Raw genomic sequence first — 24,941 nt, 5'->3', positions numbered from 1 at the left:
TACCTGACAGACAGTGTCCCAGACTCCACTCTCTCTATCCCTGGATATGTCCTGTCCCACCGGCAGGACAGATCCAGCAGAGGTGGTGGCACAGCCAGATGCAGTTAGGGAGTCCACAACATTGATCTGGACCCCATGAAGTCTCATGGCTTCAGGTCAAACATGGGCAAGGAAACCTCCTGCTAGTTTTCACGTAACGTCCTCCCTCAGCTGATGAATCAGTGCTCCTTATTGTTGAACAACTAGGAGGAAGCATTGAAGGTGCCAGGGTGCAAAATGTATTCCAGTGGGGAATTTCAATGTCCACCACCAAGAGTGGATCAGCAACTGATCAAGCTGGTCGGGTCCTAAAGGACATAATTGCTAGACTAGGTCTGCAGCAGGTGGTGAGAAAGCAAACAAAAAGAAAAACATGCTTGACCTCTTCCTTACCAATCTGCCAGCTGCAGATCCATCTGTCCATGAAATGGTAAGAGTGACCACAGCATAGTTCTTGTGGACACAAAGTCCCACCTTCATATTGAGAATATCTTTCATCATGTTGTGTGACATTATCACTGTGCTAAATGGGACAGACTTTGAACAGTCTGAAGACTGGGCATCCATGAGGTGCTGTGGGCCATCAACAGCAGCAGAACTGTACTTTAGCAGAATCTACAACCTTATAGCCCCCCACTACCATCAAGGCAAAGGATTAACCCTGGTTCAATGGAAGGTGCAGGAGGGCATGCCAGGAGCAGCCCCAAGAATACTTAAAAATTAGGTGTCAACCTGGTGAAGCCACCAAACAGGACTACCTACATGCCAAACAGCATAAGCAGCCAGTGATAGACAGAACTAAGTGATCCCACAACCAACAGGTCAGATATAAGTTCTGCAGTCCTGCCACATCCAGTCATGAATGGTGGTGAACAATTAAACAACTCACTAGAGGAGAAGGCTCCACAAATATCCCCATCCTCAATGATGAAAGGGCCAAGCAGTGCAAAAGGTAAGGCTGAAGCATTCACAGCAATCTTCAGCCAGAAGTGTTGAGTGCATGATTTATCTCTGCCTCCACCAGTGGTTCCCAACGTTACAGATACCAGTCTTCAGCAATTTAATTCACTCCAAGTGACATCAAGAAATGGGTGTCAACACTGGGTACTGCAAAGACTATGGGTCGTGACAACAATAGTACTGAAGACTTGTGCTCCAGAACTTGTGACACCCCTAGGCAAGCTGTTCCAGTACAGTTACCACACTTGCATTTACCCGACAATATAGAAAATTGCTCAGGTATATCCTGCACACAAAAAGCAAGCCAAATCCAACCCGGCCAATTACCACCCCATTAATCATCTCTCGATTATCAGTAAAGTGATGGAGGGTGTCGTCAACAGGGCTGTCAAGCAGCACCTGCTCAACAATAACCTGCTCAGTGACGCCCAGTTTAGGTTCCAACAGGACCACTCAGCTCCTGACCTCATTACAGCCTTGGTTCAAACATGGACAAAAGAGCTGAATTCCAGAGGTGAGGTGAGAGTGACAGCCCTTGACATCAAGGCTGCATTAGACTGAGTGTGGCATCAAGGAGCCCTAGCAGAACTAGAATCAGTGGTTATTGGGGGCAAACTCTCCACTGCTTAGAGTCATATCTGATACATAGGAAGATAGTCTTAGTTGTTGAAGGTCAGTCATCTCAGCTGCAGAACATCACTGCAGGAGTTCCTCAGGATAGTGTTCTAGGCCCAACCATCTTCAGCTTCTTCATCAATGACCTTCCCTCCATCCTAATGTCAGAAGTGGGTATGTTTGTTGATGATTGCACAATGTTCATCACTAATCTCAATTCCTCAGATACTGTATCAGTCCATATTGAAATGCAACAAGATTTGGATCATATCCAGGCTTGGGCTGACACATGACAAATAATATTCATATCATGCAAATGTCAGGCAATGATCCCCACCAACAAATGGAAATCTAACCACCGCCCCCTGACATTTGGTGGTGCTACTATCACTGAATCCCTCACTATCAACATCCTGGGGGTTACCGGTGACCAGAAACTCAGCTGGACTCACTACATAAACACAGTGGCTACAAGAGCAGATCAGAGACTAGGGACAAAAGGACTGCCCTCAAAACCTGCCCACTATCTACAAGGCATAAGTCAGGAGTGTGATTGAATACTCCTCAGTTTCCTGGATGGGTCCAGCTCCAGTTCCAGCAACACTACAGAAGCTTGACACCATCCAGGACAAAGCAGCCTACTTAATTGGTATTATATCCACAAATATCTACTCCCTCCTTCACTGATGCTCAGTAGCAGCAGTGTGTACTATTTATAAGGTGCACTGCAAAAATTCACCAAAGATCCTTAGTCAGCACTTTCCAATCCTGCAATAACTTCCATCCAGAATGATGAGAGCAGCAGATATGGGGGAACACCACCGCCTGCACATTTCCCTCCAAGTCACTCACCATCCTGACATGGGAATGTATCGTCATTCCTTCACTGTCACTGGGTCAAAATCCTGCAATTCCCTTCTTAATGGCAGTTCATGTCTACCTACAGCATGTGGACTGCAGTGGTTCAAGAAGGCACCTTCATAAGGGGCAAGTAGGGACAGGCAATAAATGCTGACCTGCCTGTGACACCCACATCCCACGAAGGAATGATTTTACAAAGTCAATGAATGGAGTCTGGAATTAATTTTGATCAGCAATATGCATTGTTTGCCATGTGGAATTATGATGTTGTGGTGATAACGAAGACCTAGCTGAAGGAAAGGCAGGACTGTATGTTAAATATTCCTGGTTACAGGGTGTTCAAAAAATCTAGGAAAGGCAGAAAGGGAAGTGGGGTGGCAGTATTGATCAACATAGCTTTGCAGGATTAGAGAAAGAGGATGGCTCCGAAGTTTCAGGGACAGAACCAATTGAGCTAGAGGTAAAGAATAAGGACAGTGCAATCACCTTGCCTTGTGTGAGCTGAAGGCACCAATTAGCAGGAAGAGCAAGTAAAGGAACAAATCTGCAAAGTAAGTATTGAAAGGTGCCAGCATTGCTGAGTAGTTATAATGGTGCAATTTTATTACCCAAATGTAGTTTGATTTGTAGTACTGTAAAGGGCAGAGAGGGGCAAACATTCTTAAATTGTGTTCAGAAGAATTTACTTTTGCAGATTGGTGTCCAGTCCAACAAGAAAGGCAATACTGATTAACCTGATCCTTGGGAGCACGGTGGTCAGGTAGAGCAAGAGTCAAGGAGGCAGTAATTGTTGGGCCAGAGGGATTAGGATGATGGGGCAAGAATAACATGGGCTGCATAGAATGGAGCAAAGGTTAGCAAGAAAGATTACAGCTGATCAATGGGCTACGTTTAAAGAAACAATGGATCAGATAAAGTTAAGATATATTCCTTCAAGAGGGTAAGGTAGGAAAAACAACTTGACAGCACGGTGGCTCAATGGTTAGCTCTGCTGCCTCACAGTACCAGAGACCTGGGTTTGATTCCAGCCTTGGGTGACTGTGTGAAGTTTGCATGTTTTCCCCGGATCTGCATAGGTTTCTGCCTGGTGCACTGGTTTCCTCCCACAGTCCAAACATAGCTGGATTGGCCATGCTAATTTCCCCATAGGGTCCAAGGATGTGCAGGCTAGTAGCCATGAGAAATGTGAGGTTATGGATCTATGGTCACTGGCTAGGTCTGGGTGGGGTGCTCTTTAGAGGGTTGGTGTGGACTTGATGGGCCAATTGGCCTCTTTCCACATTGTAGGGATGCTATGATTGATTCTATAAAATCCAGAGTGTCCTATTGAAACAGAAGGAATAAACTAAGATAAAGGAGAGAATGTATGTTTATTAGAGGTGTCAGGTAGAAAATACAACTGAGAACTGAGCCAAATATAAAATGTTCAGAAAGGAAGTAAAAAAATAAATAAAACAAGCAATGAGGGATTATAAACAAAAGACTGACAGCAAAGATAAAGGGGAATCCCAAAGCCTTTGTTACCATGTCAACAGTAAAAATGTGGCAAGAGAAGGAGTAGGGCTGATGAGGGATCTAAAAGGGGATTTCTGTATTGAGGTAAGGGGCATGGCTGAGGTCCTAAACAAATATCCTGCAGGTGTCTTTACCAAGGAGCATTCCTTACCTGGGCTATAGTGACAAAGGAGGAAACTCAGTCACTTGGTAGGGTTTGATATTTATAAGAGGTGGTATTACGTTGTTGGTATTTCGAGATGACAAGACCCCTGAACCAGACGAAGTACCTCCACATATGTTAAAGGAAGTGAGGGTTGAAATTGCAGAGACATTATTCTTAATCTTTCAGTCTTTTCTGGACATGTGGGTGGTACCAGAGTACTGGAAAATTAAAAACATTGCAGCCTTATTCAAAAGGATTGTAGGGAAAAACCCAGCAATTACCTACTAGTCAGTTTAAACTCAGCTTCGAGGAACAATAATCCAGGATAGAATTAATAGTCACGTGGACAAATATTAATTAGAGAGAGCCAACATAGCTTTTTTCAGGGAAAGTCTTGTCTAACAAATATGCTGGATTTCTTTGAAAACATAACAGAGAGAGTTGATGATGGTAATGCAGTTGATGTGATGTACATAGGCTTCGAAAAGGTAATTGGCAGTGCTCCACAACAGACTTGTGATAAAGCTTACAGCTCATGGAATAAAAGGAACAGTTACAACTTGGATGCAAATTTGCTGAGTGATAGGAAGCAACAATCATTAATTACTATTTTTCTGGCTGAAGGTAGGTTTATACTGGACATTCCTGGGAAATGTTGAGACCTTTTGTTTTCCCTGATTCATAGAAATGATCTACATCTTGGTATGCAAGAGGCAATTTCCAGGTTGTGGATGATACAAAATTTGGAAGCATTGTAAACTGTGAGGAGGGCTTCCAAAATATATTGATAAATTGGTGGGCGCGTGGATAATCAACAGGTGGAATTCAATGTGTAGAAATGTGAAGCAATATATTTTTGTAGGAAAAACATGGGAGAGACAGTATAAAATGAAAGGTATTCCTGTAAAGATTGTGTAGGGGCTGAGCAGTCATAATGCACGAAAGGTAGGAGAACAGATGGGGAGCTCAATACAGAAGAGATTTACAAGAAAGGTTCCAGGGATGAGAAAGTTCCTTAGAAAGATAAATTGGAGCAGTTAGTACTATTTTCCTTCGAGAGAAGGATCTTTAAGTCCTTTTTCATTACACAATACTGGATCTAAAAGAGCATGCCCTCTATTGGCCCCTTAATGTACTGCTCTAGAAAACCATCTCAAATACATCCCAGAAAATCATCTTCCACAGTTTAGTACTCAGTTGTTTTACCCAGTCTATATGCAGATTGAAGGCATCCATGATAAGTCTGCTGCTGAAGCTACAAGGTTCTGTCATCTCCTCATTAATATTAGGCCACACTACCATTGCTATTTGGTTCTTTAGATCCACCCAAACAGATTCCTGCATTGTTCTTCTGTTCTGAGATTCTTTTCTATGAATGAAATGATCCTATCCCTTATTATCAGCACAACTCAGCCTCCTTTCCCTTCTTGTCTGTCCTTCTTAGACATCAAATATCCTTGAACATCCCAGTGCTGATCAACATGCAGCCATGTTTTTGTAATGGCAATTGGATCATACCAATGCATCTCTAATTGTACCTTTAGAATTAGGGATCATGAGGAACTACTCATGCTGGGTGCATAGTCATGAACTTCAGTTAGTGGCAACTTGAATGTTGTGCTGGAAGTGGAAAGATAAAGAAGCAATGATTATGGAAAACAATGACAGTCAAAAATATTATCAATGATACACAAAAATTAGTTTGACATAAATAACAGGAAGAACCTAAAAATCCAAACCAAGCCTCAGCAAGTATTGTTCTGTAAACAACAATATGGAGGTGTCCCACTGACCTTTCTAAATTGACACACAGAAAATGAGGAACTGCAAAAGATTATTGGAAGATACATTTTTGGTGGGTTATTCTGCATAATTTTATAATTTTGAAAACTGTAATGATGCTAATACACATTGAAGCAAAACTGCAAATCAACAAATTATTGTTTATGGAGCTGGGAATGTAATGTCAAATCCACTTGAGCCAATATGCTCAAATGTGCTGGGTCTGCAGGCAGGGTGCACCATGTGTATGCACATATATCAGGGGGGAGAAGCTCTCAAAATCCAAATGAAAATAAATTTTAGTTTTTCTTTCACTAAATCTCAATATTTTCTCATTTTCAGATCACTAAGAATAGATTCACACAAAAAACCATGTAATCTAATGCAAATTAATGCCAGAATTTAAGGTGTTTGTGTCTTGTATACTGTAGGTGTGAAATAGTGAAATCCTTTGAAAATTCAGGGCTATGAAACTGCTTTATTTTAAAGTTAAATTCCCAACGTACTGTTACAGCCACCTCTAGGATGTCAATGAAGTTTCAGCAGCAGGAGGTACATGCAGCTGTAGATCTTTCTGTAATTATGCAGAGTTTAACTTGGCTGGATGGACGTGAGAGAATCTGCTGTTTTCAGATGAACATGTCTGCATAACTTAGGCAATCAATATTAACTCTTTACATAACCACAATCACTCATGAAGAACTGTGGAAAGAAGTCTTTCATTTTAAATCTACTTTTAAAGAACCTAAGCACAAATCTGCACATATAAAATTAGTATAAGACCAAAAGATGTAGGATCAGAATTAAGTGATTCGGCCCATTGAGTCTCCTCTATCATTCAATCATGGCTCTTGTATGCCTCAAACCCATTCTCCTGCCCTCTCTCTTTAAACCTTGATGGTCCTTACTAATCAAGAACTTGTCCATCTCTGTTTTAAATACATTTGATGACTTGGCCTCTATAGCCTTCTCTAGCAATGAGTTCTACAACTTCACCACTCTCTGTCTGAAGAAATTCCTCTTCATCTCAGTTCTAAAGAGTTTTCCCTTCACTCAGAAGCTGTTGTCTTGGGTCCTAGTCTTTCCTACTAGTGGAAATGTCTTCCCCATGTACATTTTATCCAGGCCTCTCAGTTTCAACCAGATTCTCCCTTAACCTTCTAAACTCCATTGGATACAGAAACAGAGTCCTCAACTGCTCTTCATACGACAAGCTCTTCATCCTGGGGATCATTCTTGTAAACCTCCTCTGGACTCCCTCCAAGGCCAGCACATATTTCCTGAGATACGAGGTTCAAAACTACTTACAATATTTCAAATACAATCTTTCAGAGCCTTATATAGCCTCAGCAGTACATCTTTGCTCTTGTATTCTACCCCTCTTGAAATGAATGCTAACATTGCATTTGCCTTCCTAATTGACAACTGAACCTGCATGTTAGCCTTAGGAGTCCTTGATCAAGATTCTCTTAAGTGCCTTTGTGCTTCAGATTTTCAAAGCCTTTCCCCATTTAGAAAATAGTCTGTGCTTCTACTCTTCCCACCAAAGTGCATAGCCTCACATTAACCCACACTGTATTGTACTTCTTTTCTCTCTCTCCTAGCCTGTCCAAGTCCTTCCGCAGCCTTCCCGTTTCCTTAACACTTCCTGTCCCTCCTCCTATCTTTGTATCATCTACAAACTTAGCAAAAATGCCCTTAGTTCTTTCATCTAGGTCATTAATGTATAACGTGAATGGTTTTGGTCCCAACACTGACACCTGCAGAACTCCATTAGTCTCCAACTGCCATTTTGAAAAAGAGCACTTTTATCCCCATTCCCTGCTCCCTCCAGTTTATCCATCCAGTACCTTGTCCTTAAACCCATGGGTTCTAATCTTATTTAACAGCCTCCTGTGTGGCACCTTGCCAAAGGCCTTTGGGAAATCCAAATAGATTACATTCACTGCCTCTCTTTTGGGTAACTTATCTGTTATCTTTTCAATAAGATTCTAGCAGATTTGTTAGGCATGACAAAGCCATGCTGACTCAGCCCTATTTCACCATGCACTTCCAAGTATCAGCTATCTCACTCTTAATTATGGATTCTACAATCTTACAATCACCAAGGCCAGGCTAACTAGCCTATAATTTCCTGTCTTCTGCTTCCCTCCCTTCTTAAACAAGGGTACTGCATTCACTATTTTCCAGTCCTCTGGAGCCCTCTCTGACTCTAGTGATTACTGAAAGATCATCACCAGTGCCTCTACAACCTTCTTAGCTACCTCCTTCAGAGCTGTGGGGTGCAGTCCATCCAGTCTGGGTGATTTGTCCACCTTCAGACCTTTCAGTTTTCCTAGCATCTTCTACTTAGTGGCAGTCATCACACTCAGCTCTGCCCTCTGATACTTTTGAGTCTGAGATGTACTTCTGTCAGACTTTATATGCTTCATGTTCCACTGTACTGAGAATGCATCAGCAGAATTAAATAGGCAACATTCAATAAAGGCTTACCAAGTGATAAACCATGAAGACATTGTACAGAATTTTACCAGTCCCTGTTGGCAGGGATGGGATGCCAAAATCCCCTTGATGAATTTCCCATTACCCTCACACTAGCCCCAATCTGTTTGTAATGTCATTTGCCCTCACCCCAATTGAGGCCTGTAATTGGGCAATTAATGACCACTTAAGGGCCACACCTTACCTGATTAGTTAGTTTGGGAGGAGTTCAGGAGGAGGGTAGATGGCCAAAGGGTTGCCTTGTCAAGACTTGTGCTGTCAGGGTGGGGCCCATCTCCTTCAGTGGGTTTCTTTCCCAAAAGGTCAGTCTCTCACATCCCCTCCCAGCCTACTGACCTTTCCATGAAGACCCATCTCACTGTGCCTCACCTCTCTAACCAGTTAAGAATCCTTGAATTATTACATGTCTTTATTAAAGTGGGGAGATATTACTGACTCAGGTGGAGGGACACAAAAGTCCTGTCTTCTAAAAAATCTTCACCCAGATTTTCCACATCAAATGCACAGTTGATGTTAACATTAGATTTCTACCTCTTGTGGTTAATCAGTTATGAACTTTTTGACTGAAGCAAATATTTGTCAAGTAATTCCTTGGAACTGCTCCCACTCCACTGGTGTCACATGTAGTCAGGAATTCTAATGTATCAATGGCAAGGCAACATGTGCAAAGCAAAAGCAGGATTAGAGTGGTGCTGGAAAAACACAGCAGGTCAGGCAGCATCCGAGGAGCAGGAACATCGACGTTTTGGGCAAAAGGATGAAGGGCTTTTGCCCAAAATACCGATTTTCCTGCTCCTCAGATGCTGCCTGACCTGCTGTGCTTTTCCAACACCACTGTAATCTTGACTCTAATCTCCAGCATTTGCAGTACCCACTTTTGCCACAGCAAAAGCAAGTCTCAGGAACTGCTTAGCCACCATTCTTGCATAATAAAAAGATGCTATAAGGAGTGTCGTTGCATTAATATATATTCAGGGACACTGCCTGATTGGGGATGCTCCTTTTAAGACATTAAAGTTAAGTCCTCTCTTCTTTCCCTTTTGATCATGAATATCCCTTGGTACTGGATCCCAACATTGGATTTCTCCCTGACTCACTGCCAATATCCATTCCACAACCAACATTTCTCAAACATACTATTTTGCCATGATCACGTTTTTTTGTTTTGGGAGCTTACTGTGCACACTTCAGCTGACTTCTCTCCTACATTTCAGGACTGTGTTTCATATGTTCTTCATCAACTGTAAAGAGCTTTGAGGTGCTCTGAAACCATGAATAGTATATTATAAACGCTAATTCTTCATTCTAACATTCAACTAACAGAGCAAAAGATATCAAGGGAAATGCAATTATACTTCCCTTATTTTCTTTTCTTTATTATGATTCTATGCAAGTGATGCAGTCTGGCCAAATGATGCAATTGATGCAGTCTGGCCAAACATTGCTCAATCCATTGACTTCTTGAAGGTAAATATCTATGCTCCATCTACTAGAAGAGGCCAAGTCAAACTATTAATTCTGTATAACATTGTAACTACAGCAGTTCTACAAAAGTTGATAAAATTTAAACAAAATTAATACCAGTGTAAAATAACTTCCTTTGCTTTTTGGCATCTGTCTAAATGGTCTATACAATGGCAGCATTTGCACATGTGAATGCTCATCAATGCACGATGCTTTTATTCTGGCATTTGTATTCCAAGGATCAAATATGGATTTAATCATGGTTTGCTGAACCAGGGTTACTGGAGCATTTCTTTGCAAAAATTAAATTGGTTACCTGCCCATTGTAGCCCAAACCAAATTTTCAAGACTTTTTGATATTTGTCTAAGCACTAGCATTAATTTAATGAGGCATCTGTTCTTGTTCCAGTTGTGTTTTGTTGCACATTGTTTTTATATTATCTTATCTATAACATCTGCAGTAGTTTGAAATTATAATTGCAGCAGAGGTTTTAAAAGATGCACCTTCTGCTTGTTCCAGGAATTTAATTCAAAAGAAATCATAAAACTAAAACTGCCAAAACTGTTCTTTAAGAATCTGAGCTAGTTGCAACTGAGTTAACAGTGAATAATATTCAACAATATCCTTAATCTATCACTAAATGTATTTAAGGTGCTATTTGTTTCCAAGTGACAACAAACTCTGAAATCTCATCTGGTCTGAATGCTTAAAGATTGTTGCAGAATCTCTACTATTCAGTGGACACATTAAGCCATTAATTTTAAACATGTTTCGGATGTCACGGGCAGAAGTTATGTATTTTCTCATTTCTAGTGATCAATGAGTTTTGCATATGAGGCCTGAGTGTCGACTCACCTTCAGTGTGTCCCAATTTAAATGATGTCAATAGTAAGTTTATTTTGATTGGTTTGAAATAAAGAAGTTCTTTTAATACCCCATACTTGCCCTTGAAGTTTATAAATGTGACATCTAACTCATTTGCCTGACACAATTATTCACACAAAAACTGGATGCAGATGGAGAAAAAAGGACACTGCAATTACAGAGCATAATTGCCTCTGTTTTTCATTTGTGACAGGCCTGTAGTTCCTTAGATAAGTGTATGTTTTAGCTAGGGTGACATTTTTGTAATGTAAAGGATTCTCAGTAAGCTGCAAGGCCTCCTCTAGTCAAATTTCAAGTAAATTTAGTTCTTAGTTGAGCTTGAAATTGTAATACGCTGGGAAGAATTTTCTCCCACTTTCAGGGTATTGCTGTTTGTTATCTTGGTTGATTAAGTGACTTGCAGCAGGTTCAATGTATTTGTAATGAACTCTGTTGGATCTCCTATCACTAAACAGCTTCTTCCTATATTTTAAAAGTGAACAGAAAGCATGTCTCTTTCATATTGCATTCTTTCATATTGATGATAACATTCAACTCTTTTATGGTATGATCGCATAAACTTATAGGGTGGTAATTGGCCTGATTGGATGTGTCCTGTTGTTTCTGTGTGTGTAGGATGTACCTTGGCAATTTTGCACAGTGCTGGATAGATACTGGTACTGTAGTTGTATTGGAATAGCTTGGCTTGGGGCATAGTCAGTTCTGGAGCATAAGTCTTCAATACAGTTGCCAGAAAGTTGTCAATTGCAGTATTGAATGCCTTCAGCCGTTTCTCAAAAAACATGTGAAATGAATCAAATTAGCTGAAGACTGACATCTGTGATGCTGATTGGATTTGTAGGAGCCTGAGATGAATCACCAACCCGGCACTTCTTGCTGAAGATTGTTGCAAACGTTTTGGCCTTTTCCCCATCATTGAGGATTGGGCTATTTGTGAGTGTCGTGTTCCAGCAAGTTGTTTAATTGCTCACCACAATTCATAACTATATATGGTAGGTCTGCAGAGCTTAGATCTGGCTTGTTGGTTGGTGTTAGATGCATAGAGTGATACAGCACGGAAACAACCCTTCAGTTCAACTAATCTATGCCAACCAGATTATCTTAAACTAAACTAGTCCCATTTGTCTGCATTTGGTCCATATCCCTCTAAACTTCCCTTGTTCACGTGCCTATCTAAATGTCTTTGAAATATTGTAACTGTTACTGCCTCGATCACTTCCTTTGACAACTCACTCCTTACACAGTTTGTGGAAAAGTTTCCCCTTAGGTCCTTTTTAAATCTTTCCCTTCCACCTTAAACCTGTGCCCTCTAGTTTAGTTTTGGACTCCCCTACCTTTGGAAAAAGACCTTGGCCTTTCATCTTTATCTATGAGCCTCATGATTTATAAACCTCTCTAAGGTCACCTTGTTGTTTGACCTGCAAGCAGTCCTGTGCTGTTGCTTTAGCAGATGACACCTCATTTTACTAATGTCTGACTCTGCTCCTGACTTGTCCCCCTGCACCTAAACCAGGATTGATCCCTTGTCTTGGTGGTAATGGTGGAGGATATGCTGGGCCTTGAGGTTACAGATTGTGTTGGAGTAAAATTCTGCTAATGATGACTCACGGTACCTCATGGATGCCCAGTCTTGAGTTGCTAGGTCTGTTTGAAATCTATCCCATTGTGCACAATGATACTGCTGCACAACATGATGGAGATTTTTGCTGGTGAATTATCATGTTCATAAGGCCAACTTTTCTGTTACTGACTTTGCAAGCTTCGGTATTGAACATTTAATGTGTTGTAATAGATTTTGTTCCTATTTCATTATTTATTTAGCAGTTTGAACGTGACTTAAGAAGATACACCAATTATGAGAAAAACATGATGCTGGACAACCATGGTCTATATGACAAAGTGAAGGTACTACTGAACTACAGATTACATTGTTAATTGACTTAAACATGTTGTACACGGCTCAAGCTAAATTATAATTGTGTGTAATCTAGACCATTTGACAATTTGTCTGTATTTGTCTCACCTTTGCTATCTTTCACAAAGTGTAACTCAGCTGTTATTCTGGATGAATGATATTCACGGTAGGTGCTTAAAATTCATGTACAACCTGTTGAATGTATTCAGATTTATAAAACAGCAAAGTAACTTCAAAAGGTGTGATATAAAATGTTTGTGAACACTCCCAAAAAAATCAAGAACTTTGTTTTCTTAATCAATTCGCGGGAACAAGTCATGTGACCACTGAGTTATGCATTGTCGGGATGAGATCAGCCATGATCGTATCAAATAGTGGAACAGGCTTGAGGCTGAATTAAGTTGATTAGGCTGAATTGCCTAATCCTGCTGCAAGTTCTTGTTATAAACAATGGGGTAGATTTTAACTTGTGCTGGATTTAAACTGTCCTGGTGCAGTAATGACTTCTGTCACATCCTGCGTCTGAATAAAGGCTCAGCAATTGTCAGGTTAGGACTGTATGAACATGCTGTTGTAAGTCAGAATAATTGATGAAAACTGCCAGTCAGTGGAAAATCAGACATGTCTTGCCTGCCCATTTGATTCGTGTAAGTGTGGGAAATGGAATACTGCGGAATCTTACAGTAGACAGTGGCGATGGATGTTGTATTCCCAAAAGCCAGTTGGTGAACTATTGAACTTTAATATCATTTAACAGAGTTATGCATTACAAATGTATACCTTCTGAAACAACAGCCACAGTTTTAGTCTGTGTTCATACAAAATAAATTAATCCTTAGTTAACACCTACCACTTGCATTAAAGTAAACACAATTCAGATACACTTAACTGATTTCCTTCTTTCACTTGAAATAAAAATATGAAGTGAATATTTGCAACAAATAAATTAATTTTACAGATTTTCTTTCTCTCAACATTGTTCAAAGCTAGCAAGGTGGAATTCATAACCTTTTCTCATCCATAATGTATGCATAGAGTACATTAGCTCACATTAAGTGATTACCTAAATTACATGGAATGGGTGTACTATCTTCAGTGCACCCATTGTATAGAATTTCATTTTATATTTGATAAACATAATTGTTTAATTATTGCCTCCAAAAGAGCCATGGCAGAAACTTGCTGTGATGACCTAGTACAAATAAGTAGGGAGTGACATTCTCTAAATAAGATTACAACAAAATAAAGAACTGCAGATGTTAGAGATTTGAAACAAAAACAGAAATTGCTGGAGAAACTCAGCAAGTCTGACAATATCTATGGAAAGAAAACAGAGTTAACTTTTCAAATGCAGCTCTCTAACACTTTAGCTTGGCAACATTTGGAGTATTGTATGCGTTTCAGGTCGCCACACTATAGGAAGGATGTGGAGTCTTTGGAAAGGGTGAAAAAGAGGTTTACCAGAATGTCACCTGGATTGGGATGTACTAGCTGTAAGAAGAGAAGGGACAAACTTAGATTGTTTTCACTAGAGTATTGAGGGCTGAGGCATGACCTGATACGAGTATATAAAATTATGACAAGCATTAACAGGTTGGATAGTTAGAATACTTTTCCCAAGGTGGAAATATCAAATACCAGGGGGCATAGTTTTCAGTGAGAGTGGGATGATTTAATGTGTAAGGCAAGTGTTTTAAGCAAGGGATGGTAGGTGCCTGGAACATTCTGCCTGGGGAAGTTGTAGAAGCAGATACGATAGTAATGTTTAAGAGGAATTCAGACAGACCCATGACCAGGCAGGGAATAGAGGGATATGGACCATGTGCAGGGAGATGGATTAATTTGGAATGGCATAATGGCTGGCAGAGAGATGGTGAGCTGAAGGGCCTGTTCTTGTACTGTATAGTCGATGTTCTGTATTCTATTTTCTCAGCGACATGGTCTATTAGTAGTGGATTCGAATGAGATATCTGCCAATGTAATGAGCATCTTATTGCATCTTTATATTTTTGACAAGCAGCATAGTGAACTTCTGACCAGGCAGCAGTGAGCTGCTTATTGAGGAGGACTATTGCTTAATCACCCTGTTGGTGGCACATCTCAGCTCATTGATATTAGCTTTTGATTTTACATAATGCACCAAGCAAGTTAGACCTCGAGAAAACGTGAGTTGGAAGTCAGAACAGGTACCCGGCAAATACACTTGTTCTGAAGGACCACGATATTGGACTGGGTGGCAATATCTCAGACATACTCCATTGGCTCTTGTCACACACATCTCACATTAACGAATATTAACATCCAACATAACACTAAAAACCCTCATGGCACATATCTTATCCACTTACAGAATTCTTCTGCACTTCAATAATTCAACTTGAGTTGCAGTGACTGAGTGTAATGCTGCCGCAAGGGCACTACACTCAGGGACATGCCCCCAACTCCTGGAGTGGCCAAGGCTGCACCTGAGGGCTCTTTGCTCGTGTCATAGTGCTCACTCACTGTAAGCGTAGCTGGATATTCGCAGCATTCTGCCTTGTGTTGCCTTGCCTCGCTATTATGTACTTGCCCCCTGTAGCCAGAGCTTAACCACCCTGTCTACATGTGACTATTTAATAGGAACTCTGCATTGTCTTAATATTGAAATAGTTTTTTTAAATTTCTAAATTACTTCTAAATATGTGAGGCAGTAATTATCTTAACAGCATCACGTATCTACATTGCACACTCCTCCCCCCTTGGGTAATATATTGTGAATTCTGGGATAAATTTCTTATTCTTCACTTGTCTTCACAGTTGTGCCAGGTTTGAATCTTTCTGAAAAATATCAACTGCCTCCTCTACCCTTTCTGCACTCTCTGCTCCAGTCTCATTTATTTTCTGGCACTACATCATGCACAAAAATAAGAAATATATTCCACTCAGTTTCTCTGTAGTGTGACATAATGCATCTCATAAATGTTCTCTTTCCCCCATTTTTCGGGTATACTTTCTTAGTCAACTCCACTTCATCATCCATGGATTTAAGTTGTATTAAGAATGGACATACCTGATCTTATTGAGGATTTTCTGAAAGCTTAAGAAAACCTGTGAAATTCCTCTCTTTGCTTCTGATCATCTGAATGAGGATACTTGTCGTACCAATTCTCCCTTTTATCTTAGTGCTGATGATGCTTATTTTTTATGGTTTTACTTAGGGTTTCTATTGACAACAGCATTTGTGGAGACCTAAAATGAGTTACTTTTTCAGGTGCCTGGACATCTATCAGAACTGAGAAACATTAGAAATGTAACAAGTTTCAAGCCAATAAATGTGAAAAGATGGGCTTGTTGTAGATAAATAAAAGTGAAGGTGAAGCCTGTGTGAGGGCAGAAGGCAGAATTGATCAAATGGCAACGGATTGGTGGAGGACAAAGGGAGTTTGTAATTGAGACTAATGGAGAAACAAATAATCTGTTGAGAGGAGGTGTGAATGGCAAAATCATGAACAGCTGTCATCCAAAGAGGGAAAAAAGATGAATAAGCAGGAAGTTGTGAAACAAAATGGGACTAAAGATTACAGTCTGTAATTGTTCAACTCAATGTTGAATCCAGAAAGTTGTTAATTAACTTTAAAACGGAGGTGTTGTTCTTCACTGGCATAACTGAGACAGAGATGTCTGAGTGAGAGTGGGAGGACAAGTAAAATGTACTAATTCTGGGATTTGGTTGCAGACTGAATGAAGATGTTCTGTGAGACAGTCACCTAATCTGCAATTGATTTCCCCAGGAGGAGAAAGGCACATTGTGAGCAGTAATTACAGTATAATAAATACTGAAAGAAGGATAAACAAATCCCTATTTCATCTGGAAGGTATGGTTTAGACTATGCAGATTAGATGAAGATGTGCTTGGTGCTGGTGTCACTTTGGAGCTGTTGCAACCTGATCTGTTGCATGTGGAGGGTGCTTGGGTGGAAGTTGAGGACACCGGATGCCCTATTATGGTTCTGGAAGCATGACCACGGTACAGAGGAGAGATTTGGGAAACAGCATTGACAATGTTGAGCACCCTGCCAACCATTACTTAGTTGATGAGAGAGGAAAATGTGGAACTGGATTTTTCCATTTACTGTTAAAGTATAGCGGGGAGTGCTTTTATGGGATCTGCTCTGCTACAGCCCAGAGTTAATTTTCACATGCAATCTCTTTTTTATTTTAATCTTCTATGCAGCCAAGGTGTTGAGCACATATCTCACAAAATTGCTTTGACACAGAGGTGGAAGTCTTCACCACTGGTGAGATTGCTGGCTTTAGATGCCTCTGGCACTACATTTAAAACCCAGCTGCCTACCATTCTGTGCAATGCAACCCAAGATTTACATCTCAAACAGAGGTGCTAGACCGTAAATTAGGAAAGATGTTGCAGAGGAGAGGCAACCTAGCTCCCTGCTGCCAACACAAATACCTGGAGGGCCGGGTGGACAGAATGATGGATTCCTACTGATTGCATGTTGCTCTCAGCTTGGCTACAAATGCAGCACATCTCTATCAAGTCTCCAGTACTATTGCCAGGATGTTGCCAGAGCACAGAGTCCTTGCATTATCCTGAGCCTTCATTCATATATTGATATTATTTTCAGTGAACCCAAGTGGCTAAAGATTAGCATCTAGGATACTGGGAACCTCAGGATCACCAATTTGGTATTTCTGGTTAAAGATGGTTGCACTGTCTTTTGCCAGGTTTATGTCTTTCATGTCTGTCTTTATATGTAATTACATATAGTTGACATTTGGCAAAGAAATGTGTAGAATCAACCTGATCTTCATTGGAAATAGTTAAATTAATGTTCACTTAGATAATTACCTCAAAATTACCTCAAAATTTTCCTCAAAATGTAAATTATTTATTAAGTTTTGCATGATTGTGCATTGTTGAAAACTTGGATCTGCCATAGAAAGTATGAGTGAGGACTAAATGAGGAGAAGAGTAGTATGGAAGTTGGGGTAGTTTATATGTTTCAGATTTTAAAATTTTTTGTTAAATTTGAATTCAAATGCTGCAACTCTAAATTCAATTATCAGTCAAATGTTTGTGTAAGGCTGTGTGTTTGCCCAGGTAAGGTAATACTGATTTTTGATGATGATAAAGGTATACTGAACCAAATATCAGTAATCTTCTGTGTTGATTTGAAATATTTTTAATCCCAACCACCCAAGTTGTTTGAAGTATAACATGCTTAATTAGAGGGAGGAGTGGTGGAAACCATTAGTAAGGACAATGTACAGAACTAAGAGCATAACATTCTTAGAACAATTATAAGAAAGTTCTTTGTTTCAACATAAAAATATTCAAAAAATTAGAGAACTTGCTGTGGAAATTGTGCCTGAGTTTAGGAATCAATCTGAATTTAGGGGTGATTTATAACTTCACCTTTATTAGATTCGTTCTGTGCTGTCTCTCATTATCCAGGATAGTTTTGTCAGGGAGTCAGAACTGATGCCTTGAGAGACTTTTTGAATTTTATGCTACATTAACTTGCCAACAAAAGAGTGAAGGACAGTGAAGCCAAAAGTGACTGTGACATCATATACTTAAATTTTGTTGCAATTATTTCATGTTTGAAATTCTAGCTATATGATACATTGCATCTTACAATGAATACCCTACTGAGAAACAACTGTGCGTGAGATGCAATGACAGCTGAAACGTTGTTAGAAGGCTACCTTTAGTAAATATGGGACACATCGACTGGCAGTATTTTGTAGCATGAAATTCTGGGACTTCTGCCTGGGACTTATTAGTGTTTGGTAATTGTCATGATGAATGCCATTTTCTCTCAATCTCTCCCACGTCTTGTAGAGACAGTAGACTGCACCTAACCAAGCTACTTCCTCTTTTTAGAAATGATGTACCATCAGAGGAGGACAAAGAAAGTTTTCACAGGCAAACAGATGTTGATTGGGTGCACTTAAGGAAATAAATTCTTCCAACTAACAATGGGATAAAAGATTCTGGGTATTACCTGGGTCGGTTTGTAAATGAGCATGGCTTCCTCTTGTTGGGTAACAGTTTTGGGTAAGACAATAAGACATAGAAGTCAAAGTAGGCCATTCAACCCATTAAATCTGTCCCATCAGACTTGCTGATCATGCCTTATCTGACAATCCTCAACTCCACTTTGTTGCCTTCCCCAAAATCCTAGAATCCCTTACTCATTAAAAATCTGTCTTTCTCAGGCATGAATATACTTAATGACCTCACCTCAACAGCCCATTATATAAAGAATACAACAGATTATCAGGAAGAAGTAAAATTCTTATCATCTATGTCTTAAATGTGTGACCTCTTATTCTGAGATTGTGCCCTCTGTTCCTTTGCTCTCCCATAGGGGAAACAATCTCTCCACATATACCTTATCAAGTCCCCCTAGACTCTTGTATATTTCAATAAGATTATCTCCCAAACTTCTATATTGCAGTGAGTATAGGTCCAATTTACTTAACCTCTCCTTATAAAACAATCATTCTATATAGCTTGTCAACCTCATGATATCAGCCCTTCTCTGGGCTACCTCCAATGCCAGTGTATATTTCCTTCGATAAGAGACCTAAAATTGTTCACAGTATTCCAGCTATGGGCTAACTAGTGTGTTGAATGGTTTTAGCAAACCTTTCCTACTTTTAATATTCCATTCCTTTTGGAATAAAGGCTAACATTTCATTTGTGTGCTCATGTCTGCTGAACTTGGATACAAACTTTTTGCGATTCATGGACAAGAACTCCCAAATCCCTTTGTATTGTAGCTTCCTGCACTGTAGCAGAGTTATGGGAACAAAAGTAGTAGGTCAGTAAGGGCAGTGATTGAGGTAGAGCTTAAGTCAAGTAAGTTTAATAGGGAGAGCAAGCAGGGCCAAGTTAATAAACATGGTGGGATTGGAGATCCTGGAGGTTTATTTCAATGCAAGGAGTATAAAAGATAAGACAGACAAGCTTAGAACCTGGATTAGTTACCAGAACTATGAAACTGTAGCCATTACAGAAACTTGGTTGAAAGAAGGGCAGGACTGGCAGCTCAATGTTCCAGGGTTTGGATGTTTCAGTTGTGATAGAGAATGATGTAAAAGGGGGAGTTGCATTACTGATTTATGGAGAATGCCATAGCTGTAATAAGTGAAGATATCTGGGATGACTCATCCACAGTTGCTATATCGGAAGAGGAATAAGAAAGGCTCAATCCTGTTATGCCAAATTATAAGCGGAAAATAGAGGAACAGATATGTAAGCAGATTATGGAAGGATGTAAAAATAACCAAGTTGTTGCAGAGGGTTATTTTAACTTCCTCAATATTGACTGGGACTCACTTAATTCCAAGGGCAAAGATGGTGCAGAATTTGTTAGGCACATCCAGGAGGGTTTGTTGAAACAGTATTTAGATAGTCCAACTCGGGAAGTGGCCACATTAGATGTTGTTTTGGGAAGATGCCTGACCAGGTGATTGAAGTTTCAGTGGGAGACCATTTTGGGAACAGTGATCATAATTCCAGTTTTAGTTATGGATAAGAATAAGACTGGTCTTCTGGTGAAAGTGCTAAATTAGGGGAAGGCATATTACAGTAATATTAAGCAGGAACTGGAGAAATTAGATTGGGGCAGCTGTTTGAGGGTAAATCTACATCAGACATGCAGGAGTCTTTTGATCACTGTGCAGGACCAGCATGTTCCTGTGAGGATGAAAGGTGAGGATGGCAAGATTCAGCAACCATTGATGACAAGTGATATTGAAAGATACTAGTCAAAAAGAAAGAGAAAAGGTGTAAAGTTTAGGAAACTGAAATCAGACAAGCCCTTGAGGAATGTAAAGGAAGCAGGTAAGAACTTAAACGAGGAATTAGGAGAGATAAAGTCAATTAAATGCCCTTGGACAAGTAGGAGAAATGAACATTGCAACTCATTTACAGGTATATTAGAAGCTAGAGGGTAACCAGCGAAAGAGTAGGTCCATTCAAGGACAAAGGATAGATTTATGCCCTGAGTCAGAGGAAGTGGGTGAGATTCTGGATGAGTTAGGACATGGATAATGGATACTCAGTGAGGGCTAACTGAAGTTGCCAAAAACCCATTTTGACTTCCATGTCAGGAATTCTCCGCATCCAGCTTACTCGCCTCAGTTGGTACAATGGGAAACTGCATATTAGTGAGTCATGATTGGCAGTTAATAAGATTGCATCAAGAATTCCTCCTAAATAAGTACTTCACTTCAGTCCGGCAAAAATCTCACCTCACTGTCTGGAATTGAGCTGTAAGATGTAACAAGTTGTTCCTAACATCGGTGTAGACCTCACTGGACTTCTTATCTGATTCTGTGAAATATCACCATTTCCAACATTATCCAGGCATCTATATTCTACCAATAGTATTTGTTACTGACATAACTGGTTTTAACATGCTACCAATGCACAAAAATGAAAATTCAGAAGTGCTGGATATGGTTGATTATTACTTTGAAAAATATTTTGCAGGAGAGGGAGAGACCAGCATGCTGAACTCTCCAAGAAAATTAACAATTGTACCAGAATCAGAGACTCACCAAAATTAGTGTCAGAATAATGGAACAATGAAGAAACTAATGGCACTAAAGATTAGATTAGATTAGATTAGATTCTCTACAGTGTGGAAACAGGCCCTTCGGCCCAACAAGTCCAAACTGCCCCTCCAAAGAGAAACCCACCCAGACCCATTCCCCTACCCTATATTTACCCCTGACTAACGCACCTAACACTGTGGGCAATTTTAGCAAGGTCAATTCACCTGACCTGCACATCTTTGGATTGTGCGAGGAAACCGGAGCACCTGGAAGAAACCCACACAGTGAGGCAGCAGTGCTAACCACTGAGCCACTGTGCCACCAGTGATACATCACTGAGAACAGATTATTTCCATTGCAGATGATTTAAAGTGAGGCAGATGAGAACATTGCAAATGTCCTAACAATAATTTTCCAACTTGCCCTCCATTCAGGAAACATTCCTTCACTCTGTAAACTTACATATATTTTCCATCATTTCAGAAAAGTTGAGAATGGAAACCCAGGGAATTTTCAATTAGTTAACTTAACGTCTGTTGATGTGAAATTATTATAGTCTGTAATTAAGGATAGCATGATAAATCACCTGGAAAATATTCAGCTGCTGCGAGACAGCCAGTGTGGATTTTTAAAGTGTAAGTTATGCCTGATGAATCTGAATTTGTGTGGAGACAACTATAATAATGAATAATGGAATGTCAGTAGTTATTATCCATGTGGACTTCGAAACAGCATTAAATAATATCCCTAAAACAAGACTGTTCACTGAGGTTAAGTTCATGGAACTGAAAACAAATTGTTGGCCAGGTCGGGAGCCTTAAATGAGCAGCCAATGGCAGAAAATAGGAATAATGGTTAGGTGCTCCAAGTGAGAGAATATGACTAGTAGTGTTCCACAAAGACCTATATTGGGGCCTCAACTATTATAGAGTCATGGAGATGTACAGCCTGGAAACAGACCCTTCGGTCCAACCCGTCCATACCGACTAAATATCCCAACCCAATCTAGTCCCACCTATCAGCACCCGACCCATATCCCTCCAAACCCTTCCTATTCATATACCCATCCAAATGCCTCTTAAATGTTGCAATTGTACCAGCCTCCACCACTTCCTCTGGCAGCTCATTCCATACACGTGCCGCCCTCTGCGTGAAAAGGGCTCATGCCTGAAACGTCGATTCGCCTGTTCCTTGGATGCTGCCTGACCTGTTGCGCTTTTCCAGCAACACATTTTCAGCTCTGATCTCCAGCATCTGCAGTCTTCATTTTCTCCTAACAGAATAATGAGCCATATACTTAAGTTTACCAATGACACAAAAATTGTAAACAATAGAATGACAAAGCTACAAAGAAATATTAATACAGTGGATTAATTAAATGGTAAAACTGGGGTAAATAAATGTCAAAATAGCAAATATGAGGTTATCCACTTTGGATTGAAATAAGGAAAGAAAATCTAAAAACAATGAAGGGCCAAACAGACTTAGGGGTATACACATTGTTTAAAATATTATGAACAGGTACTAAAAATCATTTTTAAAATGGTCAATGGAATGCTTACTTTTATAACTAGTGGTTTTAAATATAAGGGAATCAAAGTTGTTCTACATTGTGCAAAGTCCAAGTTAGACCAAACCTGGAGTACTGAGAGTGATACCGTGCACCACACCTTAGGATGGATATATTGATCAAAGAGGGTGTTGTGTTGTTGTGTTATTGTGTTATGTCTCATGAGACGTTAGTTTGCAATATACCTTTAAGAGACCTACTCATCATTTCACCATTGCATCATAGCATGTGACTTGACAATATAAAGTCAAGTCTCCATCCCTTTGGGGACAGTAGCAGTATTCATGTTGAGGGAGGCACGCAGCGGTTTGTTACTATTAGCCCAGACATTGCAGTGCCTGTAATTTTCATTCACTTGTGGAACATGGATGGTGCTGTAGTTAGATCCATCATTTTGATCCAGTGACACTGAAGGAATAGTGATATATTTCCAAGTCAAGATGGTGAGTGGCCTGGAGGGAAACCTGCAGGTAGTGGTATCCCATGCGTCTGCTGCCTTCATCCATTTACATAGAAGTGCTCATGGGTTTGGAAGATGCTGTCTCAGAATTTTGTGTGAATTTCTGCAATGCAGACTGATCTCAAAGCTCCATGACCTTGATCTTGGCTCCGCCCTCTTGCAACTAGATCTTCAGCTTTCTGACCCGTAGACTGCAATCGGTGAAGATAGGTAACTGTACCTCCTCCATGGTAACTGGAACCCCCCCCCCCCCCCCCCCCACTCCCACCAAGGATGTGTCCTCAACCCCTTGCTGTACTTCCTGTACACCCACGACTGTGTTGCCAAATTCCAAACAAATGGCTTCTACAAGCTTGCTAACAACATCACCATAGTACTTTGAATATCTAACAACATGTCAAAATACAGAAAGGAGATAGAGGGCTTGGTGATGTGATGCAGTGAGAACAACCTCTCTCAATGTCAGCAAAGCTAAAGAACTGATCATTCACTTCAAAAAGGAAGGAGGAGAACACATCTCCATCTACATGAAAGGAGCGGAAGTTGAGAGGGTGGAGAACATCAAGTTCCTAGGAGCGACGATAACCGATGACCTGTCCTAAACTTCCCAAGTAGATGTAATGGTCAAGAAGGCACAACAATGCCTCTTCTTCCTCAGGCAGCTTAGGTAATTCAGCATGTCCATAAAAACTCTCGCCAACGTCTATAGATACATCACAAAAAGCATACTGTCTGGGTGCATAACGCTCTGGTATGGCAACTGATCTGTCCAGGACCATACAAAATTACAGAAAGTTGTATGCACAGCTCAGACCATCACAGAAGTCAAACATCTATCCATGGACTCCATTTACATGGCTCACTGCTGTGGAAAGGCTCCCAATATCATCAAAGACCCATCGTACCCTAGTAGTGCTGTCCTACAACTCTTCCATCAGACAGAACTTACAGAAGCCTGAACACACGCACCAGCAGGTTCAAGCTTCTTCCCAGCCATTATTAGCCTAATGAATGGTCTTTATTGCCTGAATAAGCAATGTGACCTGTGTGCCTCTGTCTAAGTCTCTTTGATCTGTCCATCCTTGCTTACTCTGATTTGTCTGTACTGCTTGTAAACAAAGTTTTTCACTGTACTTCGGTACATGTGACATTCAATCAATCAATCAATCTTGTAGATACTACTCACTGCTCTACTGAATGTCAGTGGTGGATGGAATGGATGCTTGTAGATGTGATGTCAATCAAGCGAATTAGTTTACAATGTATGAAAATACCAGGAGCCACAGTAAACATCAATTGAACCTATCAGTACTATATTGTCTGCAGCTAGTTCTAATGTTCTGACTGAATCAATGTACATAAAGCCTCATCAGGTACAAATACCCTGCTGAAGAAAAAAAGCCCATCATTGTATTTATGGAAGGTCCTGAGGGCTGATCATATCAGAGTGAGTGGAGTGTATGTTTACCAGGATGATTGCTGGATTCCAATTGTTAAACTATCAGGAGACATTTCCTACTCGAGTTGCATTCCCTGAAATTGTGAAAGTTAAGGGTAAATTGGTCAAAGTTTTCAAGGTATTAAGGGAAATTGACATAGTAAAAACTATTACTGTTGAAAATAGAATATTTCATATAATGAAATTCTGAAACAAAAACA

The 24,941-nt window shown here is 40.2% G+C and overlaps 1 protein-coding gene across 2 annotated transcripts in view; it reads left to right on the top strand.

Moving 5' to 3' along the window:
- Positions 1 to 24,941, top strand: part of dntt (deoxynucleotidyltransferase, terminal) — a 284,731-nt gene that overhangs the window by 217,793 nt on the left and 41,997 nt on the right. For both annotated transcript variants that reach the window (XM_087998997.1, XM_043712524.2), the window contains one exon: positions 12,591 to 12,674. In XM_087998997.1, coding sequence (XP_087855123.1) covers positions 12,591 to 12,674 — 84 coding nt within the window. The remainder of the gene's footprint in view (positions 1 to 12,590; positions 12,675 to 24,941) is intronic.

The sequence above is a fragment of the Chiloscyllium plagiosum genome, unplaced genomic scaffold (assembly GCF_037043375.1).
Source record: "Chiloscyllium plagiosum isolate Xiang-an unplaced genomic scaffold, Cpla_swu_hap1 HiC_scaffold_22, whole genome shotgun sequence".
NCBI classification, from domain to species: Eukaryota; Metazoa; Chordata; class Chondrichthyes; order Orectolobiformes; family Hemiscylliidae; genus Chiloscyllium; species Chiloscyllium plagiosum.
Note: the sequence above shows the minus strand (reverse complement) of the source record. Positions and strands in the feature narration are given on the sequence as shown.